At 39.3% G+C, this 21,445-nt stretch overlaps 1 protein-coding gene across 1 annotated transcript in view; it reads right to left on the minus strand.

Moving 5' to 3' along the window:
* LOC134311377 (innate immunity activator protein-like) overlaps window positions 1-20,984 on the minus strand; it is a 32,113-nt gene extending 11,129 nt beyond the window's left edge. Inside the window, exons 1-6 of the mRNA XM_062993030.1 lie at window positions 20,926-20,984; window positions 14,925-15,040; window positions 7,766-7,899; window positions 2,186-2,305; window positions 863-1,052; window positions 717-770 (exon numbers count right to left, since the gene is read on the minus strand). Coding sequence (XP_062849100.1) covers window positions 717-770; window positions 863-1,052; window positions 2,186-2,305; window positions 7,766-7,899; window positions 14,925-14,979 — 553 coding nt within the window. The 5' untranslated portion in view covers window positions 14,980-15,040; window positions 20,926-20,984. The remainder of the gene's footprint in view (window positions 1-716; window positions 771-862; window positions 1,053-2,185; window positions 2,306-7,765; window positions 7,900-14,924; window positions 15,041-20,925) is intronic.
* Window positions 20,985-21,445: the final 461 nt, after the last annotated feature.

Below are 21,445 nucleotides of genomic sequence, written 5' to 3' on the forward strand. Positions count from 1 at the left end.
ATTTCAAAGATATTCCTTTGCAATACTTTATCATTTCAAGACTATGATACAGACTGAGCAACACTATTAAGCCAAATCAGCATTGAAAATTGACTTTACTTTTAATATCCTTCTACAATGCTGGTGCTTCTTAAAACTGAATATTTTCTTTTAAGCAGAAGTGTAATTTAAATGCTATTAAATTGTTTTCCAACAAAATCCGCCCAATTTGGCGGATAACCGCCCAATCTGGCAACACTGGAACGCGTTATTATTATCGCGTTAACTTCGACAGCCCTAATAAAAACGGATTCTGATATCCAGTTAGCAGCGTAGGGTTTATATAGCAGCAGGTAGAATAAGGTGAGAATAAGGTGCAAAAACAATGCAATACTGTGCAAAGATGCAAGTAATATAGTCACTAGTATGAGTTGTCAGAACCCAGGGAACAAGACTGTGTTGATTGTGAATGAGTTTTTGTGTATGTTAGTGTATGTACACCGATCAGCCATAACATTAAAACCACCTTCTTTAAAAAAAAAAAAAAAATGCGATTAATCGCGATTAACTATATGAAATTCTGAGATTAATCGCGATTAAAAAATTTAATCGCTTGACAGCCCTAATTATTATTATTATGGTGCTGTAGAACCCAAAACATAAAGTACACCTGTCTGGAAGCATCTGAACAGCAATGTCTATATAATAACAAGTTCAGAATGATAGATTTCATTTACCTTTATCCAACCACGCTGATACTTTCGCCAAACGGCCGTTTGAGGTGCTGCGATCTGAAAACACATAGGCGCAGTCACTAAAGCTGATTCAGAATACGAAAAAAAACTGTTCTTGGTGATCATCCTAGGGTCTAAGGAGGACTGACCTTGTTTAAGATGTATAAGGAACAGTTCTTCTTGAAGCTCCTTAAGCTTCTTTTCCTCCCGTTTGCACTGCTGCACTCTGCTCTTCTTCACCGTCTTGCTATGGTGGTCCTCTTGGCACAGCCTGTGCATTGCCGCATAGATCTGCTCTTGCAGGGCCAGCTTGGTCTCCAAGGAGCTTGTTTCAGAGTCCTGCAGGTCAGATGGTATTGTAAGATCTATATACTACTATGAACTGTATTTTTAAAAAGTTACAGACTGCTGTTGTGCCTCATAATGGTCCTTATACTCTACAACCTATGTGCAAAAAATAAGTGTATGTCTGACCCCTGCATTTACCCCCAATCTGCTGCTAGGGACCCTGACGGCAGTCCACCAATCCAGTCCTATTCCCTTATATATATATTCACACCGATCAGCCACACATTAAAACCACCTCCTTGTTTCTACACTCACTGTCCATTTTATCAGCTCCACTTACCATATAAAAGCCTTTTGTAGCTCTACAATTACTGACTGTAGTCCAGCTGTTTCTCTGCATGCTTTGTTAGCCCCCTTTCATGCTGTTCTTCCATGGTCAGGACTCTCCCAGGACCACCACAGGATGGACCATTCTCAGCATTGCAGTGACACTGACATGGTGGTGGTGTGTTAGTGTGTGTTGTGCTGGTATGAGTGGATCAGACACAGCAGCGCTGCTGGAGTTTTTAAACACCTCACAGTCACTGCTGGACTGAGAATAGTCCACCAACCAAAAATATCCAGACAACAGCACCCCTGTGACCACTGATGAAGGTCTAGAAGATGACCGACTCAAACAGCAGCAATAGATGAGCGATCGTCTCTGACTTTACATCTACAAGGTGGACCAGCTAGGTAGGAGTGTCTAATAGAGTGGACAGTGAGTGGACACGGTATTTAAAAACTCCATCAGCGCTGCTGTGTCTGATCCACTCATACCAACACAACACACACTAACACACCACCACCATGTCAGTGTCACTGCAGTGCTGAGAATGATCCACCACCTAAATAATACCTGCTCTGTGGTGGTCCTGGGGGGTCCTGACCATTGAAGAACAGAGTAAAATGAGGTTAAAAAAGTATGTAGAGAAACAGATGGACTACAGTCAGTAATTGTAGAACTAAAAAGTGCTTCTATATGGTAAGTGGAGCTGATAAAATGATCAGTATATGCAAGCATATAAGAAAATGTGAATTGAATGTAAAGACACAACAATGAAGTTAATCAAATTGTTAATGTTTAAATGTGGCCTAAAGGTTGATTTAGACAACAGATGGGATGTTTTTTTGGTTTTTTTTACCTCCCCTTTGTGGATGCTCTGCTCATCCAGCTTGAAAGCAGCCCCAATGCGCCGGCGTATACGTGGCAACTTTTCTCCAGGCAGCAGAGGATAGTCTGAGGGCAAGCGTCCAGTCAGCTCCTGTATTAGGCAGATTACCCATAACTTTAGTGTAAAGCATTGTTGGATTAGATACACTTACGAAGGGCACAGTTCTATGCATGTCTACACATTCAGATGCAATATATACAGTGCAGTGCTTCATGTGAAAAATGAATGGTCTGGTTGTGTCTTTCTTTGCAGTAATAACTGCAATCAAACATTTGTGATAGCTTCTGATGAGTCTTTTACATCACTGAGGAGGATTTCTGGCCCACTCTCCTTGGCAGTAGGGTTAATAATAAATAATAATCCATTTTATTTATGGCGCCTTTCAAAACACTCAAGGACACCTTACAAAAGCAAGAAAGTAACAGACATCAATAAACCATTAAAATCTAATAGAAAAATCAATAAAGATAAATACAATAAAATCAATACAATCTCTAAACAGTCAAATGTAATCACTATTAAACAAATATTGGGGTAGTAGTACCAATCAAGTTTGAAAGAGGTGAGTTTTAAGTTGGGATTTAAAAGTAGAGAAACAATCGATAGTACGGATATGGATTGGGAGGGTGTTCCAGAGAGAAGGGGCAGAGTGGCTAAAAGCCCTCGCACCCATAGTCGACAGGCGGACAGAAGGAATAGAAAGCTGGAAGGCTGAGGAAGACCTAAGAGTGCGGGTGGGATTGTAGAATTGGAGTAAATCGGAGATGTAAGAGGGTGCTAGACCATGTAGAGCTTTGAATGTGAATAACAAGATCTTAAAGTGTATGCGATAATTTACGGGGAGCCAGTGAAGCTGTCTGAGAACTGGAGTGATGTGATTAGTTGAGGGTGAGCTAGAGATAATCCGTGCAGCGGAGTTTTGGACTAGTTGGAGTTTTTGTAATGATTTATGAGGTAAGCCGAATAGGATTGAATTACAGTAGTCAATTCGGGATGTTACCAGCGCATGGACGAGAATGGCAGTACTTGTTTGACTGAGGAACGGGCGTAGGCGGTTGATATTCCTTAAGTGGAAGTAGGCAGATCGTGTAATGTTATTGATGTGTGCTTTGAAAGAAAGATGACTGTCAAGAACAACACCCAGGCTTTTAACCTGGGAAGAAGGCGAAATGACAAGAGTTTTCAAAGTTCAAAGTAAACGATTTGGTTTTGGCGAGAGTGGTCTTAGTTCCCACAAGGAGAATTTGGGTTTTATCTGTATTAACCATCAGGAAGTTTTTAGAGAACCAGTTTTTAGTTTCGTCTCGGGTTGGGCAGTATGACGGTATTACGGTATGGTGACGATATTTTTTAAATGTGAAGCGCCAAATTTCTGCTTCAGGTCTACCTTGAAAACCTACCTTGGAGTGGTAGGCGGTTGGAGCTCACTGATTGGCTGTGAGGTGCTCACTGGTGTAAGGTGGTAACACAGAGAGACGAGTGAAGAGCCACACTGGCTAGCGTTAGCTGTGAGCTGACAAGCAGGAACTGGAAGACGGCTCGTCTTTTAATTTTTCAAAATCAACATTTTTCATCAGTTCAAGCGGGAATGAACACAAGCGCGTGCATGCGCGGACTTAATATATCTTCAGTGTGAATCGAGCACAAGTGTTGAGAAAAAGGAGCAAACAGTAATAATAACGTTACGCCCGATCCGCTGTTCTGACTGTTGTGTCTGCCGTAGATTTTCCTGCTTATGTAAGAACTATTTTTTCCTAAATAAAAGCGCTATATTAAGAAAAAAGAACGTCTCACCTGTCGTGTGATGCGAATTATAAAATATATTGTCTGGCCCTTTAAGAATGTTAAGCGCACTATAGGGTGTAGGGAGCGAGTGTGTAGGGAAGAGATTGGATTTGTACCACTCAAATGTTTGGACTTTGAACTATTTTAACATTATTTTACATCACCGTTATCGCAACATTTACATTCATATTTTTTGGTTACGGTATAGAACTTAATTCTGGATTACAGGCATAACTAATCGTACACGTTCATACACTTTTAAGAAATATCTGTCACTATAAACTAACCAGTTAACTTTTGAAATATATTGAAGTGTGTAGCCGGCTATTATTCTGTTTTGTGTGGGCAGTGAGCGGTTACAATGGCTAAATGTTATGTGTTAATGTTTGTGTTAAAGTGTAATTGATACACGTGCATTTATACTTATTCGTATTTATTATAGATCAGATAGAATAAGCAATGTTTGACGTTCAGATTGTTAAATCTTTTTATAATAAAACATTTAAATATTGTAATGACACTCAAGTGTGTACACTGTATCACAAGCCCAGCCAAAATATACCTGAAACCTTTAAGTGATGGAACAAGTGAATTATTAAAAATATGGTTTAATATGTGTTGGTTGTCCTGTATGAAGCACTATACTCAGTCAGTCAAGCACAGGCAAGTTGCAGTTCTTAACCTGCCTGCGCAACATTGTCGTTAGATGTTTCCAAGCGTTCTCATTCTGCTTCGCAAGCCGATCGTTCAGTCCCTCCCAGGATCAAATCTATTTTAAACACACCATTACCCAAACACACCATCTGCCAAACCCTTAAGAGCCAGGCAACAGAGGTGTGCCTGTTCAAGTACAGACAACATACACAGTCACTAGGGAGTGATTTAACGCTGAGTTGTCGTAATTGATTTTGTTAATAACACAAGGACAAGCCTGTGCAACTGCAAGGGCCAATTTTCATATAGAAACAAGTTCATCTTAGTAATCAGCAAGAGACGTCGTAGAAGGAATGTATTCACCTTGTATTCAAAACTTAGTATTCAAGGTACCTAACTACCTCATTCTTTATATGTTTTAGATGATACACTGACGTCTTAAACTGGGATCGATGACACAGTGGTACAGTTTGCTGGCCCACTACCGCTGAGATCCGGGGTTCGGATCTCGGATGTGCCGATGGCTGGTCTGCATGGACAAGATTAGAGGTGCACCATAAATCGGTATGTAGACCAGATCCGCCCCTAAATACGGGAGCCATAAATACACTGATCAGCCATAACATTAAAACCACCTCCTTGTTTCTACACTCACTGTCCATTTTATCAGCTCCGCTTACCATGTAGGAGCACTTTGTAGTTCTACAATTACTGACTGTAGTCCATCTGTTTCTCTACATACTTTTTTAGCCTGCTTTCGGCCTGTTCTTCAATGGTCAGGACCCCCACAGAGCAGGTATTATTTGGGTGGTGGGTCATTCTCAGCACTGCAGTGACACGGACATGGTGGTGGTGTGTTGGTGTGTGTTGTGCTGGTATGAGTGGATCAGGCACAGCAATGCTGCTGGAGTTTTTAAATACCGTGTCCACTCACTGTCCACTCTATTAGACACTCCTACCTAGTCGTTCCACCTTGTAGATGTAAAGTCAGAGACGATCGCTCATCTATTGCTGCTGTTTGAGTCGGTCATCTTCTAGACGTTCATCAGTGGGCACAGGACGCTGCCTACGGGGCGCTGTTGTCTGGATATTTTTGGTTGGTGGACTATTCTCAGTCCAGCAGTGACAGTGAGGTGTTTAAAAACTCCAGCAGCGCTGCTGTGTCTGATCCACTCATACCAGCACAACACACACTAACACACCACCACCATGTCAGCGTCAGTGCAGTGCTGAGAATGATCCACCACCCAAATAATACCTACTCTGTAGTGGTCCTGTGGGGGGTCCTGACCATTGAAGAACAGCATGAAAAGGGGCTAACAAAGTATGTAGAGAAACAGATGGACTACAGTCAGTAATTGTAGAACTACAAAGTGATTCTATATGGTATACATATTACTTTGCAGGTCAGTTAACTTTGTGGCATGGCGTCTTAATTCATTATTCTGACTACTCTGGTTAATTTAAGTGCAACCCTTTAAAGTACATGGAACAAAGTCTTAAACCAAGGTCAGAAAACAACCCTGTTACTGTTACATTACGCTAAGAGGAAGTCTTTGTCTGTTGGCTCTTCCTGAAATTCAGGAATCACTAAAACAGGTCTTGCCAGGAAGTAGAAACTACTTGAACGATGTCAATTGTCAAGCAAGCTTCGCAAAGCTATGGGTTCAATCGGCACTGTGGGGAAAGAAGAACCTGCTCCTGCTTGTTCGTGCAATTATGAGTTCTATTCAGATCGTGGTGTTCCAATTAGTCCGGCAGTTACAAAAAAATGAATAATATGAAATACACATCTCTAACTGTAACTGCTGTGGAGATTAGAAGTAGGGCTTATTTCCAGAATCATGTCTTTCTGCCTTGCCAAATATGGCTGGCAGAGGGTACATGGAGCTTCAATTGAAATGTCATTTCCTCTTAACTGAGAGCCACCCCGAGTGCTAATTTGCTCCAGGTGGAAGTGTTTCTATTTATCACGGTTTCTTCCTTTTTTCTTTGCTGGTTCAATCCAGTCCAGTTTTTTGCTGGCACATAATGTCAGCACACTTTGTGTTTCTGGGAACTCAGCTGTTGTCGCACCAATATTGGGAAATCACAAGGGAACCGTCAGCCCCAGAGGTGGCATGATGGCCCTGGGCCCCACGTTTGGCCAGACGGTGTGGTGGGGTGCCGCTCAAATATCTTATACTTGTGGGTTTCTTTTATTTCCTCTGTTACCGAGAACTAAGTAGCTTGGCAAATTGTGTCTTTACTTTGGTACTTTGTTTCTGTTATTTTGTCCACTAGTGGTCTTTTAGCCACAGTGTTGTTCTACCTTGGTTAAGCATCTGCAAGTTGGGTTCATTTTTAATGCTTGCAGGTGCAGGGCTACCTGGGCTTAACACCCCGGATTACATTTGAGGGTTCCAAACGCTGTTCCATTTTTGTCTTTGTACTTAGACATACGAAATACTAAGAAATTCATTTTGATTGTTGTGCTAATTATATGACTTGTAACAAAAATGTTACATGTATGTAAGCACATTCAGGTGATCTTAGATTTGTGTTACTACTGTACATCTACCTGCCCACCTAATTTGTGAATAAAACATTTGTTAGAGCGATTTGTAAACATGTGCTCATGTACTCATATTTTATGCCTGGCATAAAATATGATTATATTATATATTTTATAATAAATATTATTTATAATTATTTATATTATTATGATATAATTATAATTATATAATTTATATATATAATATATAATTTAATATATTTATATATATTTGATATATATAATATATAATTTAAATATAATTATATATTATATAATTATAATTATATATTATAATATATTATATATTATAATATATATTATAATTATATATAATTATATATTATATAATTATAAATTTTTAATAATTATACATTATATAATATATAATTATATATATTTAATATATATAATATATAATTATATAATATATAATTATATAATTATTATATAATTATAATTATTTATATAATTATTATTTATAATTAAATATTATTTATTATAATAAACATATTTTATCCCTAAAATAACCCAGCTTAAATCAGAGTGTGTATGTGTGTATTAGAAAAAGAGCTTACAGCTTCTCTGATGCATAGTTTCTTCAACTCCATAATACACAGTTCAAGGCTGTCCTGCAGTAACTGCTGCTTTAACTTCACAGCCTGGTCATGTGAGTCACTGCTCATCGTCATTATAATGGGATCATCTGGATCTACAACACACACACACCCAAAAACATACATATAAACAGAACATCACAATAACAGGTTGGGTTAAACTTACTAACTTACTACAATACTTACTACTTTGCTCAAATAAAAAGTGAACACTTAATCATTGCACTATAAAATCAAGTCAATTACACTTCAGGGATATTAATCTGTCCAGCTGATTGGGAATCAATTTATTGCTTTGGTGCAAATGAAAGTGAAAACAAAGTGCACCGGAGAGGACACCTCAAGACAACCGCCTAATTAGGGAATGGACACAGAGGGGTGATTGGTACTGACATTTACTCTCTCCTTATCCTTCCTTTTGTGTTTTGCTAGTGTCTTTGTCAGTACTGGTAGCATGAGGCAGTTCCTGCAGCCTGATTCAGGTCAACATGGCACATCCATACATGCCGTCCCAAGAAGGTTTGCAGTGTCTCCCAGCAAAGTCTCAAGATAATGAATGACATACCAGGCCATGACCATTCACACTAAGAGAGCTGGACAGGGCCATAGAATGCCATTAACCCAGAAGCAGGAACTGTATCTGCTCTTCGTGTGAGGAGGAACAAAAGGAGCACTGCCACAGCAATACAGAATGACCTTTAGCGAGCTACTGTGGAGCATGACTCCATGAGCGTGGCATAATGGCCCGACATCCTATAGTGGGACCTGTGCTCACAGTCCAACACCAGAAATGGCAGGTCCAGCTTCACAGATGAGAGCAGGTTCACACTGAGCACATGTGACAGACATGAAAGAGTCTGGAGACACACTGGTGAACCACGTTATGCTGCCTGACTTGATCCAGCATGACCGGTTTGGCGGTGGGTCAGTGGTCTGGGAAGGCACATCGTTTGAGGCTCATACAACCTGCCACCTGATAGCCAGCGTTACACTGAGCGCTGTTAAATACCAGGATGAAATCCCCAGAGCCATTTTCAGATCTTACGTTGGTGCAGTGGGCCCTGGGTTCCTCCTGGTGCAGGGCAATGCCTGACCTCATGTGGCCAGAGTGTGTAGGCATTGGCTACGACAAAAGCATTGATGTCAAATTCCCCAGTTATGTATCGGACACCGGTAAATAGCACCACAGGCTGTCCATAACTCCAACAATGCCTTGAAGGAGACCATCCACCATCTTATCAGACACTACTGAGACACTGAGTCAAGTTGCTGTGATAGAATTCACACTAACTGGATCAGCCTGTGATTTAAATTGAAATCCAGAAACCAATTGGTTGATGACTTTGGGTTCCACTGACCATTGTTACATAATTTTATTCTTAACAAATTATACAATGTATATCAGTAAATAAATCAGTTGATTTTCAACTTGAATCTTTTGTAGTCTTTAAAATGTAGAATAATAATAGAACTATTATTTAAAGGCTAATTAAAGATTATATCTGATTCCTATACACAGACTTATTCTGCCTTAAATATAACATGACAGGTTGAAACTTGCATTCTAACCTACACAAGCATTCTAATTTCGTTAAATTACATCCCAACGAATGGCATGTGCTAGTGCTATGACAACCACAAGCCACCCAACTCCACCAAAACAAAAAATGTTTATTCAGTCAGGATTAGGGATGCATCAATACCATTTTTTCCCAACCGAGTACGAGTACAAGTACATGTACAGGGGTTGGACAAAATAACTGAAACACCTGGTTTTAGACCACAATAATTTATTAGTATGGTGTAGGGCTTCCTTTTGCGGCCAATACAGCGTCAATTCGTCTTGGAAATGACATATACAAGTCCTGCACAGTGGTCAGAGGGATTTTAAGCCATTCTTCTTGCAGGATAGTGGCCAGGTCACTACGTGATGCTGGTGGAGGAAAACGTTTCCTGACTTGCTTCTCCAAAACACCCCAAAGTGGCTCAATAATATTTAGATCTGGTGACTGTGCAGGCCATGGGAGATGTTCAACTTCACTTTCATGTTCATCAAACCAATCTTTCACCAGTCTTGCTGTGTGTATTGGTGCATTGTCATCCTGATACACGGCACCGCCATTGGATGCACATGGTCCTCCAGAATGGTTCGGTAGTCCTTGGCAGTGATGCGCCCATCTAGCACAAGTATTGGGCCAAGGGAATGCCATGATATGGCAGCCCAAACCATCACTGATGCATGCAACAGTCTGGGTGGTACGCTTCTTTGGGGCTTCTCCACACCGTAACTCTCCCGGATGTGGGGAAAACAGTAAAGGTGGACTCATCAGAGAACAATACATGTTTCACATTGTCCACAGCCCAAGATTTGCGCTCCTTGCACCATTGAAACCGACGTTTGGCATCGGCACGAGTGACCAAAGGTTTGGCTATAGCAGCCCGGCCGTGTATATCGACCCTGTGGAGCTCCCGACGGACAGTTCTGGTGGAAACAGGAGAGTTGAGGTGCACATTTAATTCTGCCGTGATTTGGGCAGCCGTGGTTTTATGTTTTTTGGATACAATCCGGGTTAGCACCCGAACATCCCTTTCAGACAGCTTCCTCTTTCGTCCACAGTTAATCCTGTTGGATGTGGTTTGTCCTTCTTGGTGGTATGCTGACATTACCCTGGATACCGTGGCTCTTGATACATCACAAAGACTTGCTGTCTTGGTCACAGATGCGCCAGCAAGACGTGCACCAACAATTTGTCCTCTTTTGAACTCTGGTATGTCACCCATAATGTTGTGTGCATTGCAATATTTTGAGCAAAACTGTGCTCTTACCCTGCTAATTGAACCTTCACACTCTGCTCTTACTGGTGCAATGTGCAATTAATGAAGATTGGCCACCAGACTGGTCCAATTTAGCCATGAAACCTCCCACACTAAAATGACAGGTGTTTCAGTTATTTTGTCCAACCCCTGTATTTTTGTACTCGCCGATACCGATACCTATTTAGAATGATGCAATCTGGAGCATTATGGAATAGTTTAGTTTTTAGTGTAAAATAGTGCAGTGGAACAGTTGCTTGGGTTGCCATCACTAATTGTAAAAAAAAAACAAAAAAACACCACACAGACATTATTGAGAAAGCTTCTGACAAGCTAACGTAAACGTTCATTAATAAACGCACGTAATTAACGTTGTGCACATCATACATGCGATGCGATTCTGCTGATTGGAATATTTACTTTAAAAAGATAATACAGTCCGATCCCATCTGAGCCGATTCTATCAGCACGTACATTCGTGGTTCACCTAGATAAATCGTAACGAAATGAGTCGACTCCTGAATCACTTGTATCGACACTGTAAACAGAGTATTGAACACAAACACGTCCTGTAACAGCGGTCGCTGCTTTTGTAACCGGTTTATCTTCGCTGTTAGCTCTATTGTTAGCTTTATCGTTTTTTGTTTTTTTTGTCAAACGGAACTGAATAACATTAGACGTGCGTGTGAGCGTGGTCAGTGAGAATAATTCAATCTGTCTCCCGTGGGTGAAAAATGAATTGCTTTAGTTTTAGAAGTGAAAAAATCTCACAATGTCACGCCCCCCGGTCAGGCACTCGCGCCCCACAGGTTGAAAATCCCTACGTTAACGCAGCAACGTGCACTAGGCACAAGGTATCGGAGGTTTAGTATCGGAGCCTCGTTTGCGAGTACGAGTACGAGTTAATGAGCGCGGTATCGGGCTAATACCCGATACCAGTATCGGTACTCATGCATCTCTAGTCAGGATTGACAATCTTCCATTGTGACAAACACACAGCGACTATATTACACACTCAGAGAAGAATGTTACCATTTCACTTTCTACATAACAAACACAGTCGGTTCACTCCCAGGCCGCAGACGAATGACTGCAGAGCGTTTGTAACTTATAAGGTAACAATTCTGTGATAAATGAGCAGTTTCTTCACACTCATTGGTCTTGTTCCTTTCATTAATTGTCAATAATCACGCCGGCATGTGCTACTCACCAATACCTGTCCGCATATCCCACAGACCTTACAGACATGCCAGTAATGACAGTAATACCAGAAACCTCATCTACCCTAACTGTTGCCTCACATTGGGGGTAAGTGGTGCTTCCATGGCTTCTCTAACCACTATGTGGATGATCTCAACTCATTCATTCAGTCCTTCAGATACACAAGTCTCCTGAATCTCAGCATGTCTGGCAGACATCTTATTACATTTACGTTTACATTTTCTGCATTTCTCTTATCCAGAGCGACTTACAGAAGTGCTTCCATAGTGAACATTTCATTTCTCAAGTTGAAGTAAACAACAGTCGAAGAACACAAATCTGCTGAAACCTGTTAGAACCAAAGTGTTTTTTTTTTTTTTTTTTTTTTTTTTTAATGGAAAAAAATGGTAGTAAATAAGTACAAGTCAGCTTAAGTGTTTAGTAAAAAGGTGATGAAGGTTTTTAATCGTTTTTTAAAGACAGCAAGAGACTCAGATGTTCGGACAGACGGAGGAAGTTCGTTCCGCCACTTGGGTGCTAGAACAGAGAAGAGCCTTGATGCTCGTCTTCCTTTAGTCCTGGGTGGAGGCTCAAGTCGAGCGAGACTGGTGGCTCGGAGGTTGCGTGGTACAGAGCGGGGTTTGATTAGACCACGAAGGTAGCTTGGGGCTGGTCCGTTTTTGGCTTTGTAGGCGAGCGTCAGTGTTTTAAACTGAATGCGTGCAGCTACAGGAAGCCAGTGAAGAATTATAGATGTTTGCTCATCAACTGAAAAATACGTCTGGCAATTTGACCATTTCTCTCTACGGAAGTCAATCAGATTCTTGTCCAATCACTTGTCATCTTGAGGCTAGACTACTGCAACTCCCTCCTGGCAGGTGCTCCTATGTCCACTACTAAACCACTCTAGCACCCAAGTGGTGGAATGAACTTCCTCCGTCTGTCCGAACATCTGAGTCTCTTGCTGTCTTTAAAAAACGATTAAAAACCCACCTTTTTACTAAGCACTTAAGCTGACTTGTACTTACTTACTAACATTTTTTTTCCATTTCCAAAAAAACAAAAAAACACTTTGGTTCTAACAGGTTTCAGCAGATTTGTGTTCTTCGACTGTTGTTTACTTCAACTTGAGAAATGAAATGTTCACTATGGAAGCACTTCTGTAAGTCGCTCTGGATAAGAGCGTCTGCTAAATGCAGAAAATGTAAACGTAAATGTACTAAACCCCTAGTTTTCAACCAACCCAAACACTGCCCTTCACTGCCTGAATTCAGTACAAAACATTGATTCTTGCCTACAAAGCCAAACAAAGCCAAACAAGGACTGTAATCTACTAATGCACCCAAGTCTAGCTTGCCTTGATCCATCAGTTAGAATTCAAGAAAGACCTAATCAAGGCTAATCTCTGTACTAGCAACCAGGTGGCAGAATGAACTTCCACTGTCTGTTTGATCAGTCTCAACACCTTCAAAAGATGATTAAAGCTTTACTAGAGTAAAAGATTTTAAATATTTTACCCTATTTAATATCTACCTATACTTAGGTTCTAACAAGCTCTCCTCAGATTTGTGTTCTTAGACCATTGTCTACTTGTACTAGAGAAATGATTACTCAGAAGGCAATTCTGTAAGTCACTCTTAGGGCTGGGCGATATGGATCAAAAATTATATCTCGATATTTTTTAGCTGAATGGCGATATACGATATATATCTCGATATTTTTTCATCCCATAAGGTAATAACAAAAAGACACTTCTAAGACAAAGCTACATGTTCCAAATTTTTTACAGGCACTTTTATTAATATTCATGCTGGGGAAGATTTACACAATAACTATTTTATTCTAAGAAAATGTTTGTTGTTTTCTAACGTCTCACCTGTCGTGTAATGTGAATTACAAATATATTGTCTGGCCCTTTAAGAATGTTTAGTGTACTATATGGCGCAGGGAGCGAGTGTGTAGGGAAGATAACAGAAATTGGCCGTTTCCGGCTGAGCTTGTGTGAGCTTGTGTGTTTTGCACTGAGCTTGTATGACATTAAAAGTAGTGTTCTCGTTACCCCCCCCCCCCCCCCCACATGTTTGGACTTTATACAGTACATTGTTTTACATCAGTCGCCACAACATTAACATTTACATTAATATTTTCTTTTACTGTATAGACCAGGCAGAACTAATTGTACATGTTACTGTGCATTTTAATCAGCGTTCTGCTTCATGCACTTTATCATTATTTAACAGCTTTATTTTGTTGTTTAATTGCTGTTTGCTCCTTGTTTACTGCAGAGTTAGTTCATGCAATTTTATTAATTTTTGGATGTTTATTGGCCGAGAACAAGAAATACTATAATAGAAGATAAATAAATAAATGAGTCTCGGACGTCGGGATATCATCCAGTATAAACTAACGTGCATGTCAGCCCGTGCATGCGCTTGTATGTTTATATTGGTTTTTGAAACGAATAACGACTCTTTTTCTTGTTTTTCAACTTTGGGATTTGAAGTGAAAAACGAAAGGTACACGGAGCTGGAAGATTTTGTCTGGACTTGTTTTCGGCTTTCTCTACAGAATACATTATTCTGCTGCTCATCTGACACTTTGAATCCGAACCATCTCCAAATAATTGAGCCATTATTATTCTTTTTACTAACCAGCTCCTCTTCGATAGCTTCTGTCATGTCTTTATCCGTCTCCATGCTATCGCTGCCTGCAGGAAGCGGTGGGAAGGGGCGAGTTGTGTTCACTGAGGGAGAGGGGCGGGGCAGGTGAACGTGTGCAGAGACAAACTGGGAGAAGAGAAAGACGAACTGTCGGATGTAATTGGAACGCAACATCTATATCGATATATGCGATATTGTCTTATCTTATATCGCGTATGAAAATATATCGATATATTGTAAAATCTCGATATATCGCCCAGCCCTAGTCACTCTGGATAAGAGCATTCCCTAAATGCCAAAAATGTAAAGAAAGAAATCCAGCTTAAAGAAATCCAGGCTTTCCTGGTAACAATGCTGTAAACAATGCTTGTGTTCACTGACATCCATTGTACTGTATTTTGGAAATTAAGGATGCAATTTATTTGGTGAACAATGACCATGCCTACCAGAATGCTGTATATCCTCACTGTCCACATCAGTGATTTCTTCTTTGGCGTCCATGTCTTCCAGACTGTCACTCTTTTAAGTCAAAACACTTTGTTTTCACTGTCCTGACAGTCCCCTGAAAAATATAAAAACACAAGAATATACAACAGAATATACATACAATATGGGTGTGTCTGAAAACCTAGAGAGCTCTCTACATAGACAGCATTTTACGCCATCCTACACGCGCTCCCGAGAAGTAGGCTGTTCGAATTCCTACATGCCTTAAAATGATGTCTATTAAGGCACCTTAAATCCGAACGCTAGTTTGACAGAATAACGAGGGAACGTCCGATGCTGCCTTAAAGGTGAAGGCAATCCCAGCATTCAGAGCGGCACAACTTTTCTCACAGAAAAATAAAAAATATGGTTTTTTCAAACGTAAATGAAGTATCATTGATTTTTAATTTGTATAAACTTGCACAAGTGTGATTTGTTTGCTAATTAATTTGCATGCCAGCGAACTTAACCATTTTCGGTACACGAATGGAGATGTTAGTTGACATGCTAGTGCTTTGTGCCACCCCATCCCATTGGTTTGAATGGCAATAGTAAGTGAAAACTGATGGAATCGCTGTCTTGGTAGTGCATAGGGCTGTCGCGGTGAAAGAATTTCCCCTTGCGATATTCAGCCTGTCTTAATTTCACGGTTTTTTTTTTTTTTTTTGAAAATTACTTAATTGATCTGTATTTTAGAGCTATATAAACAAGCTTTATCGTTAGGCCACGATTCGGTATATTATTGCTTTATAATGACAAAGATGAGACGGCTTTAAGACCAATGAAATGCGTTTTTAATGTTAAATACAGAACAGAGCAGGGATGCGCGTCTTTTCTCTATTAAAAAAAGGTTTAAATTAAGCTTCTAGCCTAGGCTAGATATACACTGTGAAACGAAAAAAAAAAGGCTAAATAGGCTAAATAGGCTAAATATTTTAAATGCACATCTAATCAAAATATGGTAAAAAAAATAGAATAAAGAATAAAGTCTGTAAGAGTTTAAACCTGCATTATCATGCGCGCTAGAAGAACCAACATGTTCACCTGATGTGGTTTAGAGAGGATCTGAGTGGGGTAGTGATGTTCCCGACATTACCGATGTTGCACTAATACACGTGTACTGTACCTGCATGCAACTTTACAGAGCAAAGCAAATCTAGCCTGGTTATCGCGCCACTATTAACCATCTATTTAGTAGGTATAATTAACATAACAATATATACGACATTTTAAGTTATTATTCGTTTCAATACATTTTTATTCAACGAAAAAATTCATTTAAATCATTCCAGCAAGCCAGCAAGAGAATATTTGCAGGCTGCAATGCCATATTAACCGTCATTAAGTGTTTTAGTACACCAAGGCTGTTTAAATATAGTCTAAATTACAAGTATTTTATTGAGTGTGAACTCAATTTAATCATTAATAAACTTGCCTGTAATTCATGTTGCGATTGTTTACATTTTAAAACAAAGCCTGAAACAGTTGGCAGGAAAATGTCGCTCTTAGCTCATTTTCATTATGAATTTATTTAACATTTATTACGCCCGAATGTAAGCGTAAAACAAGATGGACCCTGCAACAAAAAAAACAAAAAAAAAGAGAAGAAAGAAAGAAAGAAAAAACGTGAACATCGCGGTGATGCCGTTGGCTGGTCTATACCGCGATATTTCAAAATTGCGGTTAGCGCGACAGCCCTAGTAGTGCATTCAAATAAACCTGCCTTATAAGTAGATGACTTATTAAAATCCTCTCTGTGTAGGCAGTAAAACAGCAAGGCGGCTCACTAGGTTTTTGAACACACCCTGTATATATTGCATACAATTTTGCAGTAGAGGTAAATAATTGTTTAGCTGGACTGATTGCAATGTTTATCTACAGAGGGTTTACAACTGTGCTCTGTTTTTGGAAGCTTAGGCCAGGTTATTATCAAGACACTGTAGAATAAGTAGACCCTCACTGGCTGGGTGTCGGTGGCCACGACCCACTGTAGACCCTCATTGGCTGGGTGTCGGTGTACTGTATGCTAAAAGTTCACTTTGTTTAGCAGTGGAAAAAATGCTTTTTAGTAATAAAATACACAGTTGCAGAGGTCTATCAAAATGGCATCTGTAAAGTTAGCTGAATAAGAATTAATATTCTTAGGACCTTTTTGTACTGAACCTGATAACATCAGTAATGGACAATTGAAATGCTGCAGCATATGTTGTATGCTCTCAACATTTTAACAGTTTGGGGAAGGCCTTTTTCCAGTTTTTGCATGACAATGCCCTTATGGACATAGCAAGGTCCATAAGTTCCAACAGTTTTTGGATGAATAGGAACAGAAATTGCTAGGAAGTCTTATTAAAAGACTTATTATTCTCTATTATGTCTATTGTGTAGTATTTCTAGTAGAGATGCATGAGTACCGATACTGGTATCGGGTATTTGCCCGATACCGCGCTCATTAACTCGTACTCGTACTCGCAAACGAGGCTCCGATACTAAACATCCGATACCGTGTGCCTAGTGCACGTTGCTGCGTTATGCCTGGTTCACACTACACGATTTTTGCCCTGATTTTCGCTCGGCGGCTGGTCGGCGCTAGATTTGCCGGCTCGGGAGCGACTCGGCGTTCGCTCGGCGATCGAAACTCGGCTCTCGATCGCTACGTGTGAACTAATCAGTAACTCGATCCGACCGGCTCGCCGAGCGCTCGTCTAGCATGTCAGATATCTGATCTGAGATGTGCGACTGGCAGTGAGTGACATGTCGAACAGCCAATGAGAACGCAGGATACGGTGTGAAAACAGGTGGGACAGGGGGATAATATAGTTTCTATCAGAATACATCAGCACACACACACGTTTTACAGTATTTCTGACCTGATCGTTCTCTACAAAACATAACAACAAAACACCAACATTGCAAAAATATTTATTAACCTCCAACTCACTACAGAACAATCCATGCTGTTCGTGTTACCAAATCCACTCAGATTCATTTATTTTTCCTCCTTGATTTCATCACGTCAGCGCACAAACACTTTGATCACTCGCTACTTGTTGACGTGCATTTCTGGACGTGGTATCATTAAACTTCTCATCACTTCTCACGTGTGTTTTTGTTTAAAAAAAAACGGTATTCTAAATAGGTATCGGTATCGGCAAGTACAAAAATACATGTACTTGTACTTGTACTCGATTGGGAAAAAATGGTATCGATGCATCCCTAATTTCTAGTAACAGTTTAAAGGTGGAATCATTAAACCACAGTCCATGCTGTGTCGTTCCATCTTAGATAAGTTTGAGTCCAGAGAAGTCTGCTTACAAAAATCATAGTTGACAAGGTCCAACTTTAAAAACCTTTGTTAATGAAATACCTGCACAAGACAATTTACAAATTGCAATTCACCTATTGTCCCAACTTTTTGGGAACTGGGGTTGGATAACAAAACTACTAAACTACTAAAACAGCTATATGTTGAGTTATACACTTTCCCATTACATCCAATCAATCATATGCTCCACACCACACCACACCTACTTAGAAACAAAGTTGGATACATTTATAACCCTCAGGTCAAATAAATGTCTGCTTTACCTCCTGCCTGCGGGGCTGTCCGTGCCAGTCTATGATAAACGGTCTTGAGTAAGCAGTGATTTCTAGGCACAGCTGGGTGAATGATTAACAGGCAGGAACTATACAATACTGATTCACCACAGGTGGGACAGTACGACCAACTTGCGTCATGCTTCCTGTGTTATACTCTGGGCTATTTTAAGCCATAACATATTTGATCAATTCAGTCTAAAGGTATTTTATTTCACATCAAGTTCAACTATATCCTGTAACGGTGTGCCAAAGCACTGAACTGGATAAGGAATAAGGAAACACACAACACCTACTGATCCTATAATTAAGAAAAACAATGCTTTTGATGGCACACCCAGGAACTTAACCATACATGACAGATTCACATTAAAATTGTGTTAATAGCAGCCCCTCCTATAACACGCCGACAGCTTACGACCTCTTTATAAATAATTATTGTAAACTTATTTGGATTTACCAAGAAATATGCCCTTGAGATAAGCTATAATGGGTGGCATGACAAATATTTATTATATGCCTGTGAAATATTGGAAACATATGTTGATAATATTAACACACTGCTTTACGTTTACTAAATATAAACTAGTTGTCAATGTAGTATTAGATCAAATGAACTTTTACTGCCATGATCTTTGGGTTTCCTGCTGTTCTGATGTTTGCATACCAATCTAATAAGAAAACAAAGACTGTACAGATCTCAAATTTGGCTTATATGAATGATCTTACTTTGGTGCATGTTTGTCATAAGCACAAGTAACTGATCTCTTTCCCACAAGATTCTAAATCACGTAGATGATCTAATGATCATGTTTCCAAGTCCTGGTAAGTCCTGATCAATTATCTAATTTTAACAAATTACAGTGGTACCTTGTAACTCAACGTCCCCTGAACTCAACCTGTGTGCGACTGCTGCTTTGTTCAGCGCTCGATTTGAGCGGTGGGGTAAAACATCATGCGAACATGACACAAATCCGCATTTGTGTGGATTAACCGTAAAATTCACTCTAAAAGCGTCCACATGTATCTGTGTTTATCTGGATTTTTCTCCTGTTTCACTTTTAAACTTGTGTTATAGCTCGAGGTTCTGAGAAATGGTAAGAATCAGCTTTTCCCGAAAGAGTCTGAAACGCTTATCATTAAAAAAAAATTTTTTAACCCAATGTATTAAAAGAACGGCATATGAACACTGCTTATTTGTTCTCTCCACTAATTAAGAAGCATAAGAAAACAATAAAGAAGTAAAGGTAAAGAGCAGGTTTTATTGTATATTTGATAGATTTTTAACTTTTTTAATTGTATGTCAGTGTTTTTATATAATACTTGTGGTATTTTCAGTGTATAGGTGTCGAAAACAACCCCATTATTTTACATTAGCCGAAAATATATGCAGTTCCACAGGATTATGAAACACATTAACAGGTTTTCCATACATCCTTATGGGAAGAAATACCTTAAACTCAACACCACTCCCAGAACCAACTGACGTTGAGTTTCAAGGTGCTACTGTACTATTACATTTCTAATAATCCTGTCCTCCCACATTAATAAATTGTTTTCTATTCATTTCAAATGACATTAAGATGTGACTATAGATTGTAAACTTGTTCCCACATGGTACAATGCTGTGTACGTGTCATTTATATCAACAATTCATTTGATTGAATTATCTTGTCCTCAATTTCAAGTCAATGATTTAAATAATAGCGTTTCTTCATATTACTACTTTATAGGGATGTAACGATGCACCACAAGACAGTTTAAAATCGGTGCACACGTGCTAGGATTCGAATTGGTTAATCGGTTATTCATTTAAGATGAATCGATATTCACTTTAAACAGCAGACTGCACTGGCGCTATTCACCTCGCCTGGTTGACGTCACTACAGGGTTGCCAGGTTTGGAATTTACCAGCCAAATTTATTCATGTGAGGATACTTTCTTTATTTGTATTATTCATTTATTTATTTAATGTGGGATTTAATGTGTTTTAAAATTTCATTATTTAGATAAATAAAAGATAAGCACAAATACAGTATTTTATTTTTCTTAAAGAGAAATAATAAAAGAGAACTACTGATCTCGTTCCATCTTTTTCCCAGTCATGGCGATAAAATAATTCTATTTTTAATTATCCGTGGTCACAATTAACATTACATTTGTAATGATCTAAATTTTACCCCATGTCATATTATTTGGACACTTATTGGTGTCAAATTCCCACACAGAGGGCTGTAACTAAAAAACATTCGACATAAAATAAGAAAAAACAAGCGTAATTAAATCAAGGTTTAGATATGTTGACAGGTACACACAGAAAGTAATATATTTTACATTTTAATAATAAAGAAATGTATTGTCACTTACATGTTTAAACCGTCGAAAAATCCTGTCAGCAAGAACCGAACTTCACAAACTGGAGAAGCTCTGCGCGCGCGGCAGTTTTACCTCAGACAAGTGAGTCAGTGAATCATTGACTCCGCCTATACAGATCTGATCGAATCAGTGCAGCTTCGTAGCAAATGACTGGTTGATTCACTGAATCGACTCGGATGTTTGTTCAGGATTTTTACACCTAATAGTGTCGATTCAAAGAGTCGATTCCATAACGGCCCATAACAATGATACTGTATATCGTACAAACCCAAGAAAATGTAAATAAATACAGAAAGCCTGTAGCACCCCACAGAAAATTTTCATTAAAAAATCTTGGTTTGGCAAGAATATTAGGAATTATATTATTATAATTCTATGCACTTTATTTCCAGTATTAAAATTACCTGCAACATGTTCCAATAAAGTTGGACAAGGGGCCATTCTGATACACCATCTTCCTTTAAACAATGATCTACAATAATTTGGAAACTTACAATACCAATTGCTGTCT

Source organism: Trichomycterus rosablanca, chromosome 4 (assembly GCF_030014385.1).
Source record: "Trichomycterus rosablanca isolate fTriRos1 chromosome 4, fTriRos1.hap1, whole genome shotgun sequence".
Lineage (NCBI taxonomy): Eukaryota > Metazoa > Chordata > Actinopteri > Siluriformes > Trichomycteridae > Trichomycterus > Trichomycterus rosablanca.